Source organism: Rhinopithecus bieti, unplaced genomic scaffold (genome assembly GCF_001698545.2).
Source record: "Rhinopithecus bieti isolate Rb0 unplaced genomic scaffold, ASM169854v2 scaffold_19901, whole genome shotgun sequence".
Lineage (NCBI taxonomy): Eukaryota > Metazoa > Chordata > Mammalia > Primates > Cercopithecidae > Rhinopithecus > Rhinopithecus bieti.
In genome coordinates, this window is record NW_016809629.1 from 278,689 (window position 1) to 302,701 (window position 24,013).

General features: G+C 46.6%; 1 protein-coding gene across 6 annotated transcripts in view; it reads left to right on the top strand.

The window, feature by feature from the left end:
• The window catches only part of IKBKB (inhibitor of nuclear factor kappa B kinase subunit beta), a 58,234-nt gene extending 38,243 nt beyond the window's left edge, over nt 1–19,991 (top strand). For 4 of the 6 annotated variants that reach the window (XM_017889876.1, XM_017889880.1, XM_017889877.1 and 1 more), the window contains 13 exons: nt 2,527–2,634; nt 4,391–4,520; nt 4,891–5,085; nt 5,863–5,977; nt 6,760–6,883; nt 7,480–7,631; nt 7,790–7,851; nt 8,931–9,040; nt 10,098–10,147; nt 10,255–10,354; nt 10,555–10,702; nt 14,146–14,273; nt 16,667–18,033. In XM_017889876.1, coding sequence (XP_017745365.1) covers nt 2,527–2,634; nt 4,391–4,520; nt 4,891–5,085; nt 5,863–5,977; nt 6,760–6,883; nt 7,480–7,631; nt 7,790–7,851; nt 8,931–9,040; nt 10,098–10,147; nt 10,255–10,354; nt 10,555–10,702; nt 14,146–14,273; nt 16,667–16,922 — 1,678 coding nt within the window. In that variant the 3' untranslated portion in view covers nt 16,923–18,033. Of the gene's footprint in view, nt 1–2,526; nt 2,635–4,390; nt 4,521–4,890; nt 5,086–5,862; nt 5,978–6,759; nt 6,884–7,479; nt 7,632–7,789; nt 7,852–8,930; nt 9,041–10,097; nt 10,148–10,254; nt 10,355–10,554; nt 10,703–14,145; nt 14,274–16,666; nt 18,034–18,465 lie in introns of those variants that run through there. The other 2 variants (XM_017889878.1, XM_017889882.1) reach the window with 1 other exon arrangement.
• Nucleotides 19,992–24,013: the final 4,022 nt, after the last annotated feature.

Here is a 24,013-nt window from a genome sequence, read left to right on the forward strand (position 1 = left end):
AAAAAAAAAAAGAAAGAAAGAAAGAAAGAAAGAAAAAAAAGAATAAAGTGTATCCTTCGAAATCAATTCCAGAAAAGTGGTCTTAGGTGATGGCAGTCTATTCAATTCCATGTTTACCTCCCAGTGAAGGAGGTCCCTGCCCTGAGTTTGGAGAAATGGCAAAGTTTGCCCCACTGTGGTGACTTATTTTAAAACAGGCATTGCTTCTTTAGCTACATAAGTTCTGGAATATTGAGGAATTTGTTCATTAATTTATAGTCACACTTTATAGTGTATGCATTATAAAAATTGCTTTAAATTACATGTACATCTATAGTGTTTTTTTGGTTTTTGTTTTTGAGACAGAATCTCACTCTGTTGCCCAGGCTGGAGTGTAGTGGCATGATCTGGGCTCACTGCACATCTATAGTGGTTTTAACTAAAGGAATTATTACATTTCTTCTGGTCACTTGTTGAGCATTTCTCTTATTTATGACAAGATGAGTTAAAATCCATTAGAACTAGAAGAGCAGGTGCTTTTTGAAAATACATTCCTAATGGCCCAGCATCCTCATAGGAAATCTGTTGTCTGCAGAGCCATCTTCCTAGAGCTTCCCTCATCAGTGCTGGAGGGCCAGGTGGCCAGTTTCAAGTAGATTTTTCTGAAACCCAATAAGGAGCTGTTTTGTGGACTAATCTAGTTTTTAATGCTTTGGGCAACTTTTAAAAAATTTCACTGTCTTATCTCAGATGGCAGGTAAATAGTGATTTCCACACAAATGCAATTTGGGCTTTACAATTCTATTATAAAGCCACTTTAAAATACATTTTAGGACAAGCCCAAGCAATAAGCATCTTATTTTGGGTCCTTTTTAAATTTCCCATCAACAACTTAAGTTTTCTAGCAGAGGCTTATTCCACACTTAGATAATTAGAAAGTCTTGGAGCCCCTGACTTACAGCTGTCAGTTTCAGCTCAAGCAGTAAAGCACCAGCCTCTGCAATGCTCTGGCTCTTCTAGCTTTCCAGTGTGCTCCTGATAGGCTGGTTCACCACTTGCCAATGAAAATTGTTTGGAGCAAAGCATTTTTTATTTGAATTTCCCAGATGTTTTGAGAATAGTTGGACATTCAGACAGAATAGAAAGAACACCAGACATTGGGTTTGAGCCCCTGATTCTGCTACTCTGTTGCGTGACCTTGGACAAATCATTTGATTATCATTTCCTTTGGTCCAAATTGGGGGACTAAAAATAATGTCTGCCACATGGGCCTGTCATAGCATTAAGTGAATAAATGATCTGTGTCAGAATACTTGGTTATCTATGAAGTATTATTCAAATTACTCTTCTTATTACCAAGATTTGAAGCCAGTTGCATGTAGATTATTTTTATTGGCCAGGCACTGTGGCTTACCCCTATAATCCTAGCACTCTGGGAGGCCAAAGTGGGTGGATTGCTTGAGTCCAGGAGTTTCAGACTAGCCTAGGCAACATGGCGAAACCCCATCTCTACAAAAAATACAGAAATTAACTGGGTGTGGTGGCGCACACCTGTAGTCCCAGCTACTTAGGAGGCTGAGGAGGGATGATTGCTTGAGCCTACAAGGTTGAGGCTGCAGTAAGCTGTGATTGTGCCACTGCATTCCAGCCTGGGTGACAGAAAAAAAATTATTTTTACCTTCAAATACTACTTCAGATACCCCAAGAAGTTCCCTAAGTTGGGAAATGTATAAGTTCATTTATCCTTAGAAACAGTATTTAGCTGTGTACATTTAGAGGGAAGTATCTATGTGTGTGCGTAGGTTTTGCATATTTTATGTAAATGTTGTGTACATAGTGTAATCTAGGTTTGGAAGTCCCAGTTTTAACCTCTGTCAAAACACAAGAGTGTGTAGTAGATGAAACAGAAGACAGAGCAAATGAGAAGGAAAAACCAAGGATGAGATAAGGAGGCAGTAGTACTGTCTGCAGAACTCTGGGCACAAGATGGTCAGTGACTCTGCTAAAGGTTGCTTTTCAAAAACTCATTCAGGCAGTCCTGACCAGTCTTAAACTCTCAAAGAATCCGCCTGACTCAATGTGAATGAACTGACTGTTATTCCAAAAGATTGGGGCTATAAATCTCCTGTATAGTTGTAAACTGATATTATAAATGTAAAGTGGCTCTTGAGTGCTGTCATAGGGATGTGTATAACTGTATATTTCATTGACATCCCAGTCAACAATTGACTGCATAGATGAGAGTGGTCTCATGAGATCATAATACTGTATTTTTGCTGTACCTTTTCTGGGTTTAGATATGTTTAGATACACGAATATTTATCATTGTGTTACCCTGGCCTACAGTATTCAGTACTGGAGCATGCTGTACAGGTTTGTAGCCTAGGAGCAATAGGATGTCCTATATAGCCTAGGTGTGTAGTAGGCTAAAACATCTAGGTTTGTGTTAGGTTCACACAAGGACTAAATCACCTAATGATGAATTTCTTAGAATGTGTCCCTGTCATAGCAACGTGTGACTGCACCTAACAAGATTCATATTTGCAGGCATTCGAAAGTCCGGCAGAAGAGTGAGGTGGATATTGTTGTCAGCGAAGACTTGAATGGAACAGTGAAGTTTTCAAGCTCTTTACCCTACCCCAATAATCTTAACAGGTAAGGCACAGCAGCATTACACGAATACATATTTTTCTTCCCTTTTTTAGAAATACAAGTCTGGACTGGGCGCGGTGGCTCATGCTTGTAATCCTAACACTTTGGGAGGCCGAGGTGGGTGGATCACCTGAGGTCAGGAGTTCAAGACCAGCCTGGCCAACATGGTGAAACCCCATCTCTACTAAAAATGTGAAAATTAGGAGTGGTGGCACACACCTGTAATCCCAGCCACTCAGGAGGCTGAGGCAGGAGAATCGCTTGAACCCAGGAGGCAAAGGTTGCAGTGAGCTGAGATTGCGCCATTGCACTCCAGCCTGGGTGACAGAGTGAGACTCCATCTCAAAAAAAAAAAAAAAAAGAAATTCAAGTCTGAAGTGACATCTGATAACTTTTAAACAGGTTATCAGGATATCGTCCTGTGAGTAAGCAATTGACATAGTCCTTCTTAATGTTAAATCTAGAATGGGTTTCCTTCCCTCATCTCCCTAGAAGTCATCTCTTTCCTAAGTTCACATAACAATTTATCTGTACCTCTTATTACCCTTAATAGCCTCTACCTTGTATCACATTTGGTTTTACATGGGGTTTGTCTCTGATTCAACAGCAGTCCTTTTAAGGGCAGGGAATTATACCTTATTTCTCTTTCCACCCCTCATGTGGCCCAATTCTGTGTCACAGTCAACAAATAAACCTTTGTCATTTGAATGGCATTACAATCCAGTCTCAGAGCCAGAATCTAAACAATTAATAATATTGTGTAATTGTACAGAATTGGCTAACAGTGCAAAAGAAAGCTACGAGGCAGTCACACATAATTGAGTGGCATGGGATTACCATATTTAAAGGGTGGAAGAGAAGATTGGATGGACTAGTGCTATAAGGAATGACGTGGGATAAGCTAGAACTTTTTGGAAGGGTCTAGACAGATGTGCAGGACGTGAACAGATGAGAAAGGAGGAAGGAAATTCTAAGGGGAAAGATTAAAGTGAGCAAGGCACGTTTGGGAGGTGGTGGGTAGCTGTGTTGGCCTCAGGAAAGGGTTTGAGTGCTCACAGGAGGCAGGCTCTGCAGGGCCAGGGGAAGGAGCTTGGAGTTTGTCATGTGAACCACTACATCTGGCAGCATGGGATCTAGATTCTGTAGGGGTCACCTGAGCTAGGATGTGCCTATAAAGTGTATTTTAAAAACCTCATGGGTCATTCTTTTTCTTTCTTTCTTTTTTTTTTGGAGACAGTCTCCCTCTGTCACCCAGGCTAGGGTGCAGTGTGGCACAATCTCGGCTCACTGCAACCTTTGCCTCCCAGGTTCAACGGATTCTCCTGCCTCAGCCTCCTGAGTAGCTGGGATTACAGGCGCACACCACCATGCCCGGCTGATTTTTGTATTTTTAGTCGAGACAGGGTTTCACCATGTTGGCCAGGCTGGTCTCAAACTCCTGACCTCAAGTGATCCACCCGCCTTGGCCTCCCAAAGTGCTAGGATTACAGGCATGAGCCACTGTGCCTGGCCCTCATGGGTCATTCTTATGCAGCCATTTAGGGGTCAGGAATCTCTGATTTCAGGGTATTTTAGAATTCAGGAGAGAGGTGTGAACACCTGAATAATTGATTGGAAATGTTTATACTGTTTCTGATAAACCCATTTTCATTTTCAATCACCATCTGTTGGCTGCCATCTGTGCATATACTGGGAGACACACACTGTAGCCCAACATTGGCTGGAAGTGTCTCCTCACACACTCTGCTCCTCTCCACAGCGTCCTGGCTGAGCGACTGGAGAAGTGGCTGCAACTGATGCTGATGTGGCACCCCCGACAGAGGGGCACAGATCCCACGTATGGGCCCAATGGCTGCTTCAAGGCCCTGGATGACATCTTAAACTTAAAGGTGAGCATGGAGCCAAGTTAGCCCTGAGGCAAAAGCTGGGGTCTCCAGCGGAACATGCACTTCTTAGGACAGAGCAGGGGATGGGGCCAGCTGACCTAGTGAGAAAATTTAGGCTCCTGCATCAGTCTTTCTGCATAAGTAAAGAAAGGACAGTTGTGCTATTTGACATTGGCTATGAGGTCATAGCCACAGACAGGATCAGGAAAGACGAAAATATGCAAAACGTGGCACCTGACCTCCCTCCCTCAAGCCAGGCCGTTGCTTTGTGTGGTTGGGAAATGTTGGGAGTAGCAGAGAGAGGACCTAGGCAAATAGATGGCCATCTCCTTGAAGAAATTGGTTTTCCAGTAACATCTGGGTTGTGTTGCAGCTGGTTCATATCTTGAACATGGTCACAGGCACCATCCACACCTACCCTGTGACAGAGGACGAGAGTCTGCAGAGCTTGAAGGCCAGAATCCAGCAGGACACGGGCATCCCAGAGGAGGACCAGGAGCTGCTGCAGGAAGCGGGCCTGGCATTGATCCCCGATAAACCTGCCACTCAGTGTATTTCGGATGGCAAGGTGAGCCCTGGCTTCGTACACACCACCCTGTTTTCCTTGGCTGTGCCTCCTGGGAAACTCAACACACCTTCAGATTTCAATTCTGCTTTGTCATGTAGTCTGTTTATCACACAGTGTGGATACCTGCCTGGTGTTTAAGTTGGAGTATGGTGTCCTCTGTGTGGCCTGATAGGAAACACAAATCTCCTTGCTGGACTTGTTACTTCCAGACCCTCCAAGACCGTTCTCTTGCCTTTATTGCAAAAAATGATGCAGTAGCACTGGAATCTCTCAAGTTGCCAACTTGGTCCTCTTCCAAGTATACTAAAAAAAAAAAAAAAAAGATGCTGCACTGTCTTGAGTCAACTGAAACTATTTATAATGGCCTCTCTGTACAGAACCGTGAAACTATTTATGATGGCCTCTGTGTTAGGCACCTGTGTTAACTATAGCTGTGTAAGACATGGCCTCTGCTCAAAAAGAGCTTCTCAGCTGACTTGTGGAGATAAAGTTATCATATGAGAAATAATCATTGCATAGGGAAGTATATAGTGAATTTCTGAACTTCACAGGGATGACAGTAAAATAGAATGTAATAAGTTTGTAAATAAGGAGTGTGTTCCAACAGTAAGTGTAGGCTGGAAACATTGGGAGAAAGACTTCATGTATGCTTCGCACTTGCTGGCTGAAAATGATGCTCTTGCCAAACAGTGGGGAAAGCTCTGGAACCTCTTCATTATTAGTTAGAAAAGAGAAGATTGGATCCACAAGATTCATTTTGTTCTTGTCCCTTTGCAGTTAAATGAGGGCCGCACATTGGACATGGATCTTGTTTTTCTCTTTGACAACAGTAAAATCACCTATGAGACTCAGATCTCCCCACGGCCCCAACCTGAAAGTGTCAGCTGTATCCGTAAGAATTTGTTTTGTTTTGTTTTTCTAAATAATCAGTTATAATATGTGGGACAAGGCAGGGGAGGGAGACTGGACTAAGGAAGGGAGAGCCACATGAAGGAAATTAGTATTGCCAGTCCTCAGGGCAGTCTTCCTTATTTAGGACATGCAAGGAGTAGCCAGGCAAGAGAGAGTACAGGAAACCATTAGTGAATTTCAACCTCCTAAGCTGGGCATGGTGGCTCACGCCTGTAATCCCAGGACTTTGGCAGGCTGAGGCAGGAGGATCGCTTGAGCCCAGGAGTTCAAGAGCAGTCTGGGTAATATAGTAAGATCTCATCTCTACAAAAAATTTAGAAATTAGCCAGATGTGGTGGTGCATGCCTGTAGTCCAGCTATTCAGGAGGCTAAGGCAGAAGGATCACTTGAGCCTGAGAATTCAAGGCTGCAGTGAGTCATGATCACTCCCACTTTGTGCCAGCATGGGTGACAAGAGTGAGACCTTCTCTCTTAAAAAAAAAAAAAATTTCTATTGAAAATGTATGGCCCTATATACATATGTGTCCAAATGGTTCATAAAGTGTTTCTTCAAATCAACAGCTACTTATTGACCACTGGTGCATGCTGTTGGTACAAATACATGTATGTGACAGTAACCAGGCATAACACCCTCCAAAGTTACATGATCCTATAGTAGGTATAAAACGTGAAAGTGCCAGCAGTGTTGAAGGCAGGATGTGGTTAATTGTAGGAGAGTTATTGTGGTTATTTTTTGACAATTGCTTCTGTCTTTGTCTCCAGTTCAAGAGCCCAAGAGGAACCTCGCCTTCTTCCAGCTGAGGAAGGTGTGGGGCCAGGTCTGGCACAGCATCCAGACCCTGAAGGAGGATTGCAACCGGCTGCAGCAGGGACAGCGAGCCGCCATGTAGCGTGCCAGGCTTTTTTTTTTAAACTTAATTTATTTAAAATTGCTTGGTGGCTTTGGCCACAGGGAGGTGGCTGAGGCAGGGGCCCAGAAGCAATGTTAATGAGCAACAAAAGGGAGACACTGGTTTGGACAGACGGAAGCAGTTGGGTGGGCTGGACTGAGGCAGGCCCCTTTAGACCTGATGAGGTGAGTGTGGTCGGCCCAGGGCCAGGAGTATGGAACTGAAGCTGGGCTGGCCGAGCTGTGGATGGGTTGGGAACCCAGAGGAGCTCACTGCCATGTGGATTAGCAAAACTCCTCTGACTGTGCTTCTGGGGACTTATGGACTCTTTCCCCAGTGTAACTCGTTTGCCAGCATCATTGGCCTTTTGTGTCTTCCTTTGCCTGATGCCAAGTTTGGTGCAGAACCTCAGGCGTTGCTGAGGGCGAGGAAATTGTCCTTGGGTTATAAGTGGCTGCTATAATAATAGTGATGATGATGATAATTATAGCAGGGACCTCCCTTGACATTTAAGGGGGTTTTGTTATTGTACAGGAAATGGAATTTGGATCCCAGAGATGCTCCTAGACTCTATTCCTTGTGGTCCCTGCAGGATGAATCTCCTCCGGAACAACAGCTGCCTCTCCAAGATGAAGAATTCCATGGCTTCCATGTCTCAGCAGCTCAAGGCCAAGTTGGATTTCTTCAAAACCAGCATCCAGATTGACCTGGAGAAGTACAGCGAGCAAACTGAGTTTGGGATCAGTGAGTGTGCACTTTGCAATGAGTTTAAAGACACCATTTTTTTTTTCTTTTTCTAAGGTTTCTTTTGTCCTATTATGATTGAGTTGCTTATTTCTGTTTCAGTTTTGTGGTGTTTTTATTTTGTTTTGTTTTGTTTTTCCTTCTCAATTTTTTTTCAGCATCAGATAAACTGCTGCTGGCCTGGAGGGAAATGGAGCAGGCCGTGGAGCTCTGTGGGCGGGTAGGAGACTCATTTGGGGTTTCTGAACTTACCGAGGGGGTGAGGTTTTGCTCCCAATTTTCACTTTCTCATCAAACACTGGGTCGATCTCTGTCAAAAATCAGGTGTTCCTTACCATGCTTTGAACTTGACTGGACCAGCTGGAAAGAGGCTAAGAGTAGCCAGTAAAGGGAGCCCCTCTGTGGCCAGATGCAAGAGTTGTGTGAATGGATGGAGATGGTCCAGATTTAAATAAGAAGCGTTAGGTTCCCTTGGGGAAAAGGCAAGACCATTTCCTGTTAGGAAGGGCATTGGATGGATGATCAACACTGCCTCTTGTTGAAGGTTTTTGACTAATTTTGTTGGGACGCTAAATCCATAGGAAGTAAAAGGTCCAGGCAGAAAGTCTCAGGACAACGTGAATCAGATGTCACCAAAAAACGCTAATTATGAAGGCAAAGGAAATACATGTGACTAAATGAACCTCACACGAACTGAAGATTGAAGTCAGGCTCTGGGGATTTTTCCTGGACGAATCCTCTGTTTTCCCCTGTGTGCTTGGGCAAAGATCTTCCCCTGTGTCTTAGTATTGCTTTTTATCAATCAGTACTGATGGGGTGTATGTGTGTTTCATGTTGAATATTAACCATAGAAGGGGTGAGTGCTCCTCCCCATCTTGGGACTCATAATCTATGAAATAAAGCAGTCTGGGCCTCCCTGCCCAGTAGCATCGGGATAGACAGATGAAGAGAAGAGAAAGTAATGTGCCTTGGGCATCTTCTGTGTGCCAGGCACCATGCCAGAGGCTTTAAGTACTTCATTTTACTTCACTCCTCAAATAGCCCTGTTAGAAGCCTATGTTATGCAAAAGGAAACCGCAGCTGGGGGTAAGTAACTTGCCGAGGGGTCACATAGCTAGAAAGTGGTGGACCCTAGATGCAAGTGCAGCCATTCTGACCCCACAGTCCACATTCCTTTGAGCCAGTCCATTGAGAGTCCTCAGGCAATGTGCAGGGTCCACGGGTCTTGCTCCTCCGCAGATCTTGCATCTCAGCATGCTCCTACCACATCAGTTGACATTAGCACAGCTTTTCCATTAGGAGAACGAAGTGAAACTCCTGGTAGAACGGATGATGGCTCTACAGACGGACATCGTGGACTTACAGAGGAGCCCCATGGGCCGGAAGCAGGGGGGAACGTTGGACGACCTGTGAGTACTGACTGGGGGGCCCCTCTATGCCTAACACATACAGATAACCCTGGAGCTTCGGTGTGTGTGTCCAGGGCACCCTCAGTGGCTGTGTGGGACCATTCTCTAGAGCATGCTCCCCTGTGGGGTCACCTCCAGCAAATCATCACTTGAGCCTCAGTTTCCAAATCTGTTCAGTGGCAAGAAAAACAGTCTTACCTCATGAAGTTGTAAGGATGAATTCAGATAACGCATTTGAGATGGAGGCCATAATCTGTAAGGGCTGTAAAATGCAAGCAGCCTCTACCCCTGTATCAGACTCCCCTGATTTGTCTCACCCACCCTGACCCAGGCATAGCTCAGAACAGAAAGTAAGATAGAGAAGGAAGAACCTGACAAGGTGGAATTCGGACCTGGAAACCGTTCCTTTGAGTCTTTGTCAGGTATTTGGCATTGACTCCAGGAGGGGAGGAGGGGTCTAGGCAGATCACTCCTACCTGAAGGAGATCACATGTGCTCCTGGCGTGCAGATGGAGGGAACCGGGCAGGCCGGGTCAGCCTCTTGAGGGCTGTGTCACCGTGAGCTCAGCAGTGTTCCCTGATTATCTCACTAGGATTCTTAGGACAGGAGCTCCAAATGTCAGAACTTTGATTCTGTCTTTTCTCTAATCAGCCCTTTATTCTCCTCCAGTTCTTTTATTTATATTTGTATTATTTAAGAGACAGGGTCTTGCCCTGTTGCCCAGGCAGGAGTGCAGTGGCACAATCATAGCTCACTGCAGCCTCGACCTCCCAGGCTCACGCAGTCCTCCCACCTCAGCCTCCCAAGTAACTGGAACTACAGGCGCATGCCACCGTGCTCAGCTAATTCAAATATATATATATATTTTTGGCTGGGCACAGTGGCTCACACCTGTAATCTCTGCACTTTGGGAGGCCAAGGTAAGAAGATTGCTTGTGAGCCCAGAAGTTCGAGATCAGCCTGGGCAATGTGGTGAAACTCTGTCTCTACCAAAAAAATATAAAAATTAGCCATATTTGACCTCAAATCTAGACAGAACTTCTTTGCATATTTTAGAGAGGAGCAAGCAAGGGAGCTGTACAGGAGACTAAGGGAAAAGCCTCGAGGTAAGTGGGGTTCTGTATCTGCCTTGGGCTTCTCCTTATTTCATTTATGGGGCATCACTACTCTCTGCTGGCTTCCTTGAGGAACTATGCTACCCTCCCCTCTCCAGACCAGCGAACTGAGGGTGACAGTCAGGAAATGGTACGGCTGCTGCTTCAGGCAATTCAGAGCTTCGAGAAGAAAGTGCGAGTGATCTATACACAGCTCAGGTATGAGCCCCGACCTTCCTACTCTGGAGGAAGGACTGGGAGATGCAGGCTGGGTGTGAGGTCACCTTCCTCCCTCCTCTCTGATTCACTGGACCTCATGAAGAGACTTTCTGCAGCTGCTGACTGGATGCACAGCTGCCATGGGTTCCGTTTTCTCCAGCCCAAATGCCATTAGAGTTTGTCATGTTTATTCTTTGCAGTAAAACTGTGGTTTGCAAGCAGAAGGCACTGGAACTGTTGCCCAAGGTGGAAGAGGTGGTGAGCTTAATGAATGAGGATGAGAAGACTGTTGTCCGGCTGCAGGAGAAGCGGCAGAAGGAGCTCTGGAATCTCCTGAAGATTGCTTGTGTGAGTGAGTGCTGTGGCCCCAGGCCCTTGGCCCATCAGCCTCCTGTGCCTTTCCACCTCTGTGTACTGCCGCCATCCCACACGGGATGCCACAGAGCCACCAGCAGTCCACTTGGCTGCTGCTCAGGTTTCACTTAGCTGTTATTTGACTTGGTGTGAGCAGGGAGGTCAGAGGAAGGGCCTGTGCTAATCATTTTCATTCATCTGTGTATTACTTTCCAATGGCTACTGTAAAGATTAGCACAAACTGAGGGGCTAAAACAACAGAAATTTGGGCTAGGCAAGGTGACTCATGCCTGTAACCCCAGCAATTTGGGGAGGCCAAAGTGGGAGGATTGCTTGAGCCCAGGAGTTCAAGGCTGCAGTGAGCTGTGATTATGCCACTGCCCTCCAACCTGGGCAATAGAGCTGTCTCTACTAAAAACAAAAACAAATGTGTTATCTGAGCTCTAGAGCCCAGAAGTCCCGTGTGAGCAGGGTTGAGCTCCCTCTGAGGGCTCTTGGGGAGGGACCGTCCTTGCTTCTTCCAGCTCCCGGTGGCTCCAGGTGTTCTTTGGTGTGTGACTCCAGTCTCTGTTTCTGTCTTCCTGTGACCCCTGTGTCCCTTATCTGGGCGACTCTTACAAGAACACTTGTCATTGGATTTGGGAACCACCCAAATAGCCCAGAGTGATGTCATCTCAGGATCTCTAAAGATGTTTTCTCCAAGTACTATCACACTCACATGCTCCAGGAGTTGGGATGTGGGTATATCCTTTTTAGGGCCACCAATTCAGCCCACCATCATGCACAGCAGTGCAACTTGGTTGACCATCATCTGCATCTATGCTGCCCTCAGTGCCATAAGCCAGGCTTTCTGTGCACACCATCTTAACGTAGCTGTGAGTCCACAGAATGCCACACGGTGGGTAAATGGAAAACAAAACAGCCAAGAACTAAGACGGGCAGACCTGGCTGTGTTGTGGGAGCCAGAGCTGCTGGGAGTGCAAGCCCCATTGTGAAAGGCTGCAGAGAAGGTGACATGAATGGAAGACTGATTTAGGCATCAGTTGCCTTTAAGAGCAAAGGGAAGGAGAGAGGGAGATCGTTGCTCATGGTGGAAGCAGGATGTGGTGCATTAGGAGATTCTCTTGTCAAAGGCAGAGGGGACAATCCACACACAGTGCAGAGAACAGAGGGGCTGGGGTCACGTGCCAGAGCACTGGGCATGCCTTGGGAGTGGGAGTGACACATCCTCCTGTAAGAAGAGAGGAAAGGGAGAAAGCAGGATGACAAGGTAGAGAGGATCTGAAGAGGAGAGGGAGGTGCAGGTGTGCACAGGTGATAGCATGATGTGCCGTCTATATCCATTGAGCATTTATTGAGTGCTAACTGTATGCCCAGCAAGACACATAGGTGAGAAGGCATGGCATCTGTTCCAAGGAGGGCCTGATCCTTTGAGGGGCACAGACAAAGGCATGAGTGAGAGCCGTTCAGGGCAGGAAGGGCTAGGAAGCAGCTCCAGGAGGCCTGAGCTGCAGTTTCCATGCACAGGGGGAGCTCCAGTTTGTCTTAGAGGAGAGGGAGCAACAAGAAGGTTCACAAGGAGCTGTTCCAGCTGAAGAGTGAGGATGTTCCAAGACAGAGGCCTTGCTTTATCAAAGGCAGAGAGCCTGGGGAGTCAGTGTGTTCCGAGTGGGGACAGGCTGGTGTATGTGGGGAAGGTTACGATGGAGGATGAAGCTGCTGAGGTAGGCAAGCGTGAGCTTACGTGGGCCACGCTTTGTTTTCTTTTTTTTTTTTCGAGACAAAGTCTTGCTCTGTTTCCCATGCTGAAGTGCAGCTGTGCAATCTCAGTTCACTGCAACCTCCACCTCTCAGATTCAAGTGATTCTCCTGCCTCAGCCTCCCAAGTAGCTGGGACTATAGGCTCATCCCACCACACCTGGCTAATTTTTGTATTTTTAGTAGAGATGGGGTTTCACCGTGTTGGCCAGGCTGGTCTCGAACTCCTGGCCTCAAGAGATCCACCTGCCTTGGCCTCCCAAACTGCTGGGATTAATGGTGTGAGCTACTGCGCCTGGCCCATGTCCATTTTCAAAGCACACAGGACACATCACAGTATCTGTCTTTTCCCTTGATATTAAAGGAATTGAGTGTGGGGACATGATCACATCTGGGATTTGGGGAAGTCCCTCTCCAGGCCCTTGGCCAACCTCAGTACTGAGAAGGGTCCCTCAGCGGGGCTGGAGTTGAGCAGCACAGGACGGGGCGGGGCAGGAGCTGGGGCAGGGCCTGGCTAGGAGGGAGCCAGGCAGCGCAGGAGCCATCCCCTGCCGCACTTTCGGTCAAGGGCAGAAGCACAGGAGGTCAATGCTGGGCCTCTCCCAGGCACAGTCAGCAGGGAAGGTGCAGCAGGAGGACCAGGAATGGAGGCTTGGGCGCTTGCATGTCTCCTTGACTTGTGGGCCTTGAGGTTTCGCTGGAGGGAAGGATGTGGAGCCAGGAGGGTTCCATGGCCTGAGAGACACTTGAGGGGATGAAGGACTGCAGGCCGCAGTGAGTGCCAGGAGCGGGGGTTGGGGGACTACACAGGTGGGTTGGGGAGCATGCAGGGCAGAGATCAGTGGAGGGGTGACCTGAAGGTTGGCCAGCGGTCGTGGGCTGTGAGCTGAGGAGGCTCAGGCAGCTGGAACAGGAGCCCCTGCTTGACCTTTTGGGCTGGGAGGAGCAGTGGCTGCAGCCCCTTCGGAGTCAGGGCATCCTGGTTTCTTCTCAGCCAGGTCATAGAGGATGTGAGCCACAGGAACTCCCATAGCCTTTGTGTGTGTGTCTGTCTTCTACCTGGAAAAGAATAAAAATACTTCGCTGTTCTTTTCTTGTAAAAGTTCCTTAAGGGGCCGGACGCAATGGATCATGAATCCTAGAACTTTGGGAGGCTGAGGCAGATCACCGGAGGTCAGGAGTTTGAGACCAGCCTGGTCAATATGGTTGAAACACTGTCTCTACTAAAAATACAAAAATTAGCTGGGTGTAGTGGCACATGCCTGTAGTCCCAGCTACTTGGGAAGCTGAGGCAGGAGAATTGCTTGAACCCAGGAGGTGGAGGTTACAGTGAGCCAAGATCGCTCATTGCACTCCACCTGGGTGAGACAGCGAGACTCTCAATCATTATCAATCAATCAAGCAATAAAGCCGATTAAAAAAAAAAACTGCAATAAATGTAGGCCCCAGGTCTCCTTAAATTTAGAATCCTTTCCTCAAAAGTCCCCCTGTTGATACAGAAACACTTTTGAAGCCAGATGTGAAGCACCAGCTGCCCCCCAGGTGGGGGTGCCGACTGGTAGGCTGTAGGGTTAGCTCTGGCATCTGGCAGTCAGTTGTCTCCTGAGAAAATACTGTGGCGTGAATGCAAAATGTGATTCGTCACTTGGCTCCTAATTTCTTTTGATTTTGTCCCCTAGAGCAAGGTCCGTGGTCCTGTCAGTGGAAGCCCGGATAGCATGAATGCCTCTCGACTTAGCCAGCCTGGGCAGCTGATGTCTCAGCCCTCCACGGCCTCCAACAGCTTACCCGAGCCAGCCAAGAAGAGGTAGGTCCGCCTTAGCAGTGCCAAGTGTGACCGTCGAGGGCACGTCAGGAGATTGGGGATGGAGGCGTTTGTCACTGGCAAATGTCTGTCCAATGATATCACTACCTCTCTGGATATTTGTTGCATCTGCTAGGTCCTGTGGGGACAAAAGTTACATGTTTTGCTCTCATAGTCCCTTGAAACTTACTAACTAGTTTCTTTGTCCAAGGCTTGGATGACTAACTGCTTAATGAGAACATTGGAAATGCTGGTTGGGCACATGCTGCTACCTTTTATCCATAGGAAGCCACATTCCCTTCAGGGAGGCCCACTTCATCTCCCCTGAGCCATCTGCCCCCACTCACCCTACCACTACCTTGAGTTACCGAGTCACCACCCTCCTTCCGGTGCCATTGACCTTCACGTTCTTCCCATCCTCTGCCTCCTCTTGCCTGAACCATGGCGGCAGAGGTCGGGGCAGGGCTTTCTGCCTCCTGCCTCCTGCCTTTCTGCTGCCAAGCCCTGTGTGGTTGAATTAATCTTCCCAAAATACCACTCTGACCAAGGTATTCCTTAGTCAGTCATGAATAACAGCTTCCCCCTCCGTTATAGATGCTCAGGTCTGAGCTTTCTTCAAGTCTCATCTGGGCCAGCAGCACAGCATCAAATTCTGAGGTCCTGCCAGAGACCTCACTTGGGAGCTCAGGGTTGGGGCCCAGCAGTCTGTGTCTAGCAGCCCTCCGCCCATTCTCCAGCACACTGCAGGCCACCTCTGTTCCCACAGTCGTCTCTTCCTGTGGTTTGTTTTGTTTGACACTTTCTGTGTGCAGGGCTCTATGGGTTTCTGCAGGAACTAATCTCTAGGCATGGGAAACACTGATGATTGCCTGGGGCAGGGGAGGAGGATGGGAGTGACTGATAATGCAAGATTTCTTCTGAAGATGAAGAAAACATTCTGAAACTAGACATGGTGATGGTTGCACAACTCTGTAAATACGTGAAAACCCTTGAATTGTACACTTTAAATGGGTGAGCTTTATGGTATGTAAATTATATCCCAATACAGTCTGCTTTGAAGAATCTTGTTCTTGTCCTTGGGGACTTTGTAGCCTATTTTAATATTTATGTGACCTTGGATACTTAATTTTCTCTCGGCTGTATGGCACATTCTTATAATCCTAACACTTTGGGAGGCCGAGGCAGGAGGTTTGCAGGAGTTTGAGGCAAGCCTGGGCAACATAGTGAGACTGTTTCTCTTTTTTTTTTTTTTTTTTTTGAGACGGAGTTTCACTCTTGTTGCCCAGGCTGGAGTGCAATGGCGCGATCTCAGCTCACCTCAAACTCAGCCTCCTGGGTTCACGCAATTCTCCTGCCTCAGCCTCCCAAGTAGCTGGGATTACAGGCATGAGCCACCAGGCCTTGCTAAATTTGTGTTTTTATTAGAGACAGGGTTTCTCCAGCCTGTTGGTCTGGCTGGTCTCAAACTCCCAACCTCAGGTGATCCGTCCGCCTCAGTCTCCCAAAGTGCTGGGATTATAGGCGTGAGCCACCGCATCCGGCCCTTTTTTTGTTGTTAAATAAAAAGTACTTCCCCAACCTCTCATGAGCTCCTATAGTAGCTAGGCCAGGAGCCTCTTCCATTCCCTTCTAGGGTAGGCACTGAGCCTTTAGCCTAGCTAGAGGCCCCGTAGCTGAGGTTTGGCAAAAATGTACTCTGAGCTCCTGCCATCAGATTGTCACATTTTGCAGAGTGAGAGGAGTTCCGGGGCACCGTCTTCCCTTATGTGGCTTATTCCCTTCAATGATGTCCTCAAAACTCTAGAAAGGTAGACCTGGGTATATAGGATGTCTCTTGTCTCCCCACAGCATAGAGCTGAGGTTAGAAAAAGATGTTTTATTACATGCTGCTCTTTCTCAATGTGGCCCAGTCCTCAGAGGAAACATGGGTTTCTTATTATAGAAAAGAGAGAGATCAGATTAGATGAAACCAAATCCCAGAACTGCTTTTCAACAGATTCCAAGGAACTATGGAACCCTGATAAATTGGTTGGCCTTTTTTTTTTTTTTTTTTTTGTCTACTTCAGAAATTGGAAAACAGGTGATTTGGAGAATATCTTTAGATTTGGGCAGTTTGAGAATTAAATTCAGCTATCTAGTAAGTCAGAAAGCAGAAAGAGCTCTTTTTACTTCTGACTTTTAATGAGATCTGTTTGCCTTTTGGCAGTAATGCTCATCTTGCATAACAAGATGAAAGTATTAGTCAATGGGTTGGTGTTTTAAGACACTCAGGATCAAAATAATTGTTACTTCATTTAAAAAGTATTATCAAAACTCTTTAGCATATTTTAAAATAGCAGTGTTAGCTCTGATAACTAATAATGACCGCTTTCTAATAATTTGATCATTTTCTTTAGTGAAGAACTGGTGGCCGAAGCACATAACCTGTGTACCCTGCTAGAAAATGCCATACAGGACACCGTGAGGGAGCAAGACCAGAGTTTCACGGTAACAGCCTGTGTGAGCCCCCTGCGATTCCATGTCCTTTCATTCTATAGCAAAAGAGAAAAGAAAATGGAAACGCAATCTGGCATTATCCCCAACCTCAGTGTTTGTTTGTTTGTTTATGACAGGGTCTTTCCCTGTCACCCAGGCTGGAGTGCAGTGGCATGATCTTGGCTCACTGCAACCTCCGCTTCCCAGGTTCAAGTGATTCTCATGCCTCAGCCTCCTGAGTAGCTGGGACTACAGGCATGCGTCACCACACCCAGCTGATTTTTTCAGTGTATATTTATAATTTTCCAGTACACATTTTTTATTATTCATAATAATAGTGATAACTAACAATTATTGAAGGCTTACAACTACGTATATGGATTATCTTATTTAATCCTTGCAACACTTAATTCCTATGATGAGGAGGAAGGTAGCATTGTTCCCAGAAGTCTGTCCCCACCTGCACCGTTGGTACTACTGCTGAGGATTTGTGTGTTGAGTGCTGGGCTGGGAGCAGGAACCAGCCATGGCCTTGTCCTCAGGGCCTTGGAGCTTAGCAGTAGGTATTACTAGTTATGAGAACACTAGTCAAGATATAGGTACATTAAGACAAATCTTTATTGTTGAGAGAATCCTGCATCATTTGCTTAGATCTTTACATGGTCTTTACCTGCTAATCACTTGCTAACCTCCCCTAACTTTAAGCTTTTCGGAAGAATTGCAGGGGGTACCACTGTGAATTGCAGCCTTTGCTGATGTAGTCGCGTGTCCTCCTCCAGTCTGTGGGCATTCTGTATTTCTTGCTGCTCTCTTCCTCCTGGCACGATAATGTTTTGATCAGTTCATTGCTTACTTGCACGTCTGTGGGAGGAAGAGGAAGTCTCCTCAGGCCGAGTCATGTGGTGAGGCTGGAAATCCATAGCTGAGATGAGCTACCCACAGTGAGCACGAGAGTGAGTGCTGTGAGCCACAGTGGTACTGACATCGCCTTTCTAATTCCCACAGTCACAGAATCTCAAGGACTCTGAGCCAATCCAAAGAAAAGATCCTGTACAGTTTGAATATGTAACTTAGCTCAAGAGTGCCCTGTAGTCACCAAACTTATTAATAAAAGGGTTTGGCTTTTTAATTTGTATTTGTTTAATTAATTAATTTATTTTATGCAGCCTGGGTCTTGCTATGTTGCCCAGGCTGGTCTTGAACTCCTGGCCTCAAGCAATCCACTCGCCTCTGCCTCCCAAAGTGCTGAGACCACAGGCATGAGCCACCATACCTAGCCAATAAAGGGGTTTCAATATATTTCTTTTTATTTTTGTTTGTTGTTGTTTTTTTTTGAGATGGAGTCTCGCTCTTTTGCCCAGGCTGGAATGCAATGGTATGATCTCAGCTCACTGCAACCCCTGCCTCCCAGGTTCAAGTGATTCTTCTGCCTCAGCCTCCTGAGTAGCTGGGACTATAGGAGCTTGCCACCACGCCAGGCTAATTTTTGTATTTTTAGTAGAAACAGGGTTTCACCATTTTGGCCAGGCTGGTCTCGAACTCCTGACGTCATGATCTGCCCACCTTGGCCTCCCAAAGTGTTGGGATTACACGCATGAGCCACTGCGCCCGGCCGGGTTTCAGTATATTTCTAAATTGTCCTGATTGCCTCCTGAAGAGGAACAATAACCTGAAATGTGTTGGTGGCTGTTGTATTTTTAACATGTCTGTTGACTTTCAGGCCCTAGACTGGAGCTGGTTACAGACGGAAGAAGAAGAGCACAACTGCCTGGAGCAGGCCTCCTGATGTGGGGGAACTTGACCCCCTGACATGGGGCTGTCCATAGCAGGCCTTATGCGGTGGGGGGACTCGACCCCCTGACATGTGGCTGCCTGGAGCAGGCCTCCTGACGTGGGACTGCCTGGCTGCGGCTCTCACATGGCAGTTCCTGCTGCACTGATGGCCCAGCAGTCTCTGGTATCCAGATGGAGCTCTCACTTCAGCAGCTGTGACTTTCACCCAGGACCCAGGGCGCAGCCTTCCGCAGGCACTGCCGGCGTCTTGTCTGCACACTGGAGGTCCTCCATTACAGAGGCCCAGCGCACGATGCCGGCCCCACGAGCGTTCAGGGCTACAGCCACAGCAGCTCCTTCCTCTGCCTTGAGGAAAGTGCTTGGAGTACGGTTTGCCACACACGTGACTGGACAGTGTCCAATTCAAATCTTTCAGGGCAGAGTCGGAGCAGTGCTTGGTGCCAGCCTGTCCTCTCCTGCTCTCCAATGGCCCTGCTCCCTGTCCTCTCTCACTTTACAGCTTGTGTTTCTTCTGGATTCAGCTTCTTTTAAACAGACAGTTTAATTATAGTTGTGGCCTGGCCCCATCCTCACTTCCTCTTATTATTTCACTGCTGCTAAAATTGTATTTTTACCTACTGCTTTGGTGGTTGTCCTCTTTTCGGCAAAGTTGGAGTGAGTGCCAAGCTCTCCATCTGTGGTCCTTTCAGCCACAGAGAGACTCACCGTAGTAAGGGTGGGAGAGCAGCTGCCTTATTCTGAGTCCCAAAGATTACTTGGGGGTGATTGTCACAGAGGAGGGACAGAAAGGATATCTGCTGACCACTGGCCTGCCCATGCCATGCCCACGTCTCCGTTCCTGCTCAAGAATGTGTGCATGTGGCAGTGCTGGGCTGGGGAGTCCCTGTCTCTCACAGCATCTAGCAGTATTAAATGGATTCATTTTAAAAATAGCTTCTATATTTTGTGACATGTCTCAAACACTCATACTGGGTTCCACAATCCACTGTTAGAATACTGATGGTTAGGGTTTCTGAACTAAATAATGTATAGTGCCTGGATCATTACTAGTGCCATAACCCTGCTTCTTCAACATTTCACGGAACTTCTCTTTTATATAAAGGCAAGAGCATAAAATGAGTTCAGATGATCACAAACAGGTGAGTTTTTTTGGAGACGAAAGTTGGAGTAGGAGACTTTCACAAGTGGTTTCCATGGAGATAGAATGAAGCGTTCTTTGGTCAAGTAAGTTTAGGGAATGATTAATGTTTTACTTGCTTTATGGAGATTCACACTATGCACTGGGAAAGTGTCTGAAAAGACTTAAAATAAAGAAACCTGCTTAACTTTGTATAAAAACACTGTTTACCAATGTCATTTGGCTATAGAAACATTTTCTCCTGCTGATTGTGTGTGTGAAACATGTATTAACATTCCAATGAACTAGCATTTAATAAAGCATGATTTTGGAAACCTGGTAAATGACAGTGGGAAATAACACCCAAAAGGCAAGGATGGGGTCAGACTGGGGAGGGAAAGGATGTTGGGCTAAAGACTGTAAGCTTATGTTACAGGCAACTGAGCCACTGAAGAATTTGGACCAGGAAAATGCCAACCAAAGCAGTCATTTTAAAAGTTTATGGCTGTTCAGTTACAGGACAAGTTGTGAAAAGAAAGAAAGAAAATGGAAAAAAAAAAAGTTTATGGCTGGAACAGTATAACTGATTAAAAAGTGAAAATCCAGGCCAGGCGCGGTGGCTTACGCCTGTATTTCCAATACTTTGGGAGGCTGAGGCAGGCAGATCACCTGAGGTCGGGCGTTCGAGAACCCCAGCTTGACGGAACATGGAGAAACCCTGTCTCTAACTAAAAAAAAGTACAAATACAAATTAGGCCAGGTGTGGTGTCCACACCTGTAATCCCCAGCTACTCGGGAGGCTGAAAGGCAGGAGAATCGCTTGAACCCTGGGAGGCAGAGGTTGCGGTGAGCCGAGATTGCACCCAATTGCACTCCAGCCTGGAGCCCCAACAAGAGCGAAAATTTTGTTGCAGAAAAAAAAAAAAAAAAAAAAAAAAAAAAAAAAGTGAAAATCCAGGAAAGTTAGAATGTCTGCTTCCAAAAGAATGAGATAGATACACTTTTTCCTTCTGCAGATAAGTAACAAGCTAAAGTCCTTGGTCGATGTAATACTAACACAAGACTCTGAAAAGTAGATATAAGACAGAAGACTATCCCTGGACCTTGGGATCTGAGAAAGGACTCTGGTAGTTATTCCGTGGCTTTTCTTTTTGTCTCAAGATTGAGTGCTGGCTTTGGGAGGTCAAGGCGGGTGGATCAGGAGGTCAGGAGTTTGAGACCAGCTTGACCAATGTGGTGAAACCCCGTCTCTACTAAAAATACAAAAATTAGCCGGGTCTGTTGGCACGCAGCTGTAATCCCAGCTACTCAGGAGGCTGAGGCAGGAGAACCGCTTGAACCCGGGAGAAGGAGGTTGCAGTGAGCCAAGATCATGCCACCGCACTCCAGCCTGGGTGACACAGCGAGACTATGTCTCAAAACAAAAAAGAAAAAAGATTGAGTGCTGGAGAAGCCGACCAATGGGCACAGACAAGAAAGCCTCAAGAAAGCCTGCTTTCTCTGCGTTAGTTTCCTAGACCTGCTGTAGTCAGTTACCACAACTTTGGTGGCTTAAATGACAGAAACTTATTCTCTCCCAGTTCTGGAGGCCAGAAGTCTGAAATAAAGATGTGAACAAAACCACACCTCTTCTGAAGGCTCTAGGGAGGTTCTGTCCCTGGTGGCGTCCAGCTTCTGGTGGCTTCAGACAATCCTTGACTTGTGACTGCATCTCTGCCTTTAGGTCATATTGCTGCCGCTCTCTCTGTCACATCTCTGCTATGTATCTCTTACAAGAATACTTGCCATTGGATTTAGAGCCAATTTGAAAAACCCAGGATAAGCACTTTCTCTCAAGATGTTTCATGTAATCACAGTTTGCCATATGAGGTAATACAGGCTCTGGGGATTATGATATGGACATCTTCTTGGGGGCCACCATTCAGCCCACTACAGTCCACTCTCTGGCACCCCAAAATCTGTATTTGTCCTGCATGAAAAATACATTTATTCTGCCCAATATCTCCCAAAGTCTCAACTCATGCAGCATGAACTAAGACCAAATTTGCATCTATATATTAGCTCAGAAGTCCTGCATCTCATCATCTAATCAGATGTGGGTGAGACCCCATGCATGATTCATTTTAGGATTAAATTTCTCTGGCTGTAGACCTGTGATACTACAGGTTATCAGCTTCTAAATAACTTTGGAATTTGGATAAATACATTTATTTAAGACTGACGTAATAGGCATGTGATAGATGTTCTCATTCTGAAAGGGAAAATTTGAAGGCATAAAGAAGTCACCATTCCCAACCAATTTCGATCCAGCAGAGAAAATTCTATTAGGATTCAAGGCCTGAAAATAATTCCCTAGCTTGAAGTGCCACCCACTGGGCCCACAGCAGTTCTGCAGACCTTTGTGTCTGCTCACAGCAGAATCATGGGCCTCTCTGTACCCATGGTGGCTCCATAGGCCTCTGAGTCTGTGCTCACAGTGACATCATAGGCCTGTGTCTCTGCATCCATCACTTCTGTCTGCTTCTCTGGCCTCTGTCTCTGTGCCCCTGGCTCTGCCCTTGGAGTCATTCTTGCTTTTACTTGAAGGATGGCATGTTTGCACCCCAGTAGGTCTATCAATCCATTTCCTGCCTGTAGCAGTTTGGAATTCAACAGCCTTTTCTCATTTCACACTCTCTCTGTCACTTCCAGGCTAAGCTGTTTCTGCTGATGTAACATTCTCAAAAACCTTGTGGGTCCCTTGTGTGTCATGGAGTTCAATGCCATTAGACAAGAGCATCCTCCACAAATTTTCTGGGATAATCCCATCTCTATTCCTGGCATCTATTGAGATGGTTGAGTGAGTCCAAGAGTCCCATGCTTCATCTCTTCATGCCACCACACCCGGTACATTTTTCTTATTTTTGTAAAAGAGATGGGGTCTCGCCATGTTGCCCAGTCTGGTCTTGAACTCCTGGACTTGATCCTCCTGCCTCCGCCCCCCGGAGTGCTGGGATTACAGATGGCCATGTTTGACACTTCAGCATAAATGCAATTTAAGATATTAATATTTATTGAGTACTTATATGTGGAAACAAAAATTAAGTCCCTTCTCCCATGGAGCTGGCATTGCACATTGGTGGGAGTGAGCAGGAGTGCATAATGTGCAAACCATGTGTGAAAGTTTCCAGTCCTTCTTAGTGCTGTGAAGGAAACACACACACGGTAAAAACCTGGGCCTGGGCCTGGTCCAGGAACGTGACAAGGGTGTGACTGCCAGTCTGGGACCTAAGTGATGAGAAGAAGGCAGCCAGGGAAAGACCCATACAATGAGGGGACAACACTGAGCAGGCACATGTATGCATGAAATAGGGACGTGTGTGTCCTAAACAACGAGAAAAGTGGCAAGAAATGCAGTAGGAGAGCAGGCAGGAGATGGATCACATAAGGCCTTGTGGGCCATGAAAAGGAGCTTGGAATTATTATTATTATTATTTTTTAAGACTCTCTTGTTGCCCAGACTGGAAGGCAGTAGCGCGATCTCGGCTCACTGCAGCCTCCGCCTCCAGGGTTCAAACAATTCTCCTGCCTCAGCCTCCCAGGTAGCTGGGATTACAGGCGCCCACCACTATGCCTGGCTAGTTTTGTATTTTTAGTAGAAATGGGGTTTCACCATGTTGACTAGGCTGATCTGGAACTCCTGACCTCAGATGATCCGCCTGCCTCAGCCTCCCAAAGTGCTGGAATTACAGGCGTGAGCCACTACGCCCTGCTAGGAGCTTGGATTTTATCCTAAGTGCAGTGGGAGGGTGTATAAATAAATAGGGACATATTTTGATACTACATCCTGAAAAGATCACCAGTCCTGTTTGGGGAATGTTCTGTAAGAGGACAAGAGCAGAAGCAGGAAGCCCACTGAGGAGGCTTTGGCAACAGTTCAGGAGGTTATGGAAGTTTGAGCTAGGGCAGTGGCAGCTGAGGGGTTGAGTGGTCATCCAGTTCAGCACATATTCCTGAGAGAACAGACAAGGTCTGCTGGCAGACGGGATGTGGGGTGTGAAAAGATCAATTAAGAATGACTCCCATGGGTTTGGCCTGATAGCAGGGTGGATTAAAATGCTATTAACTGACATGGGGGAAAGTTAAGGAAAAGCTGGTGGGGCAAGAGTCAGGAGTTCTTTAGGACACTTTATCTTTGAGATGCCTATAATGGACTAGAGCTATCCAGTAGACAGCCTGATGTATGAGACTGGAACTCAAGGGACAGGTCAGGACTTGAACTATGAGTTTAGGAGACTTCAAGCTAGACATGCCATTTAAACAGGTAAAACTGGACAAGGTGGAAAAGCTGGTTTGAAGATTGAAGTGTGAAGCCATT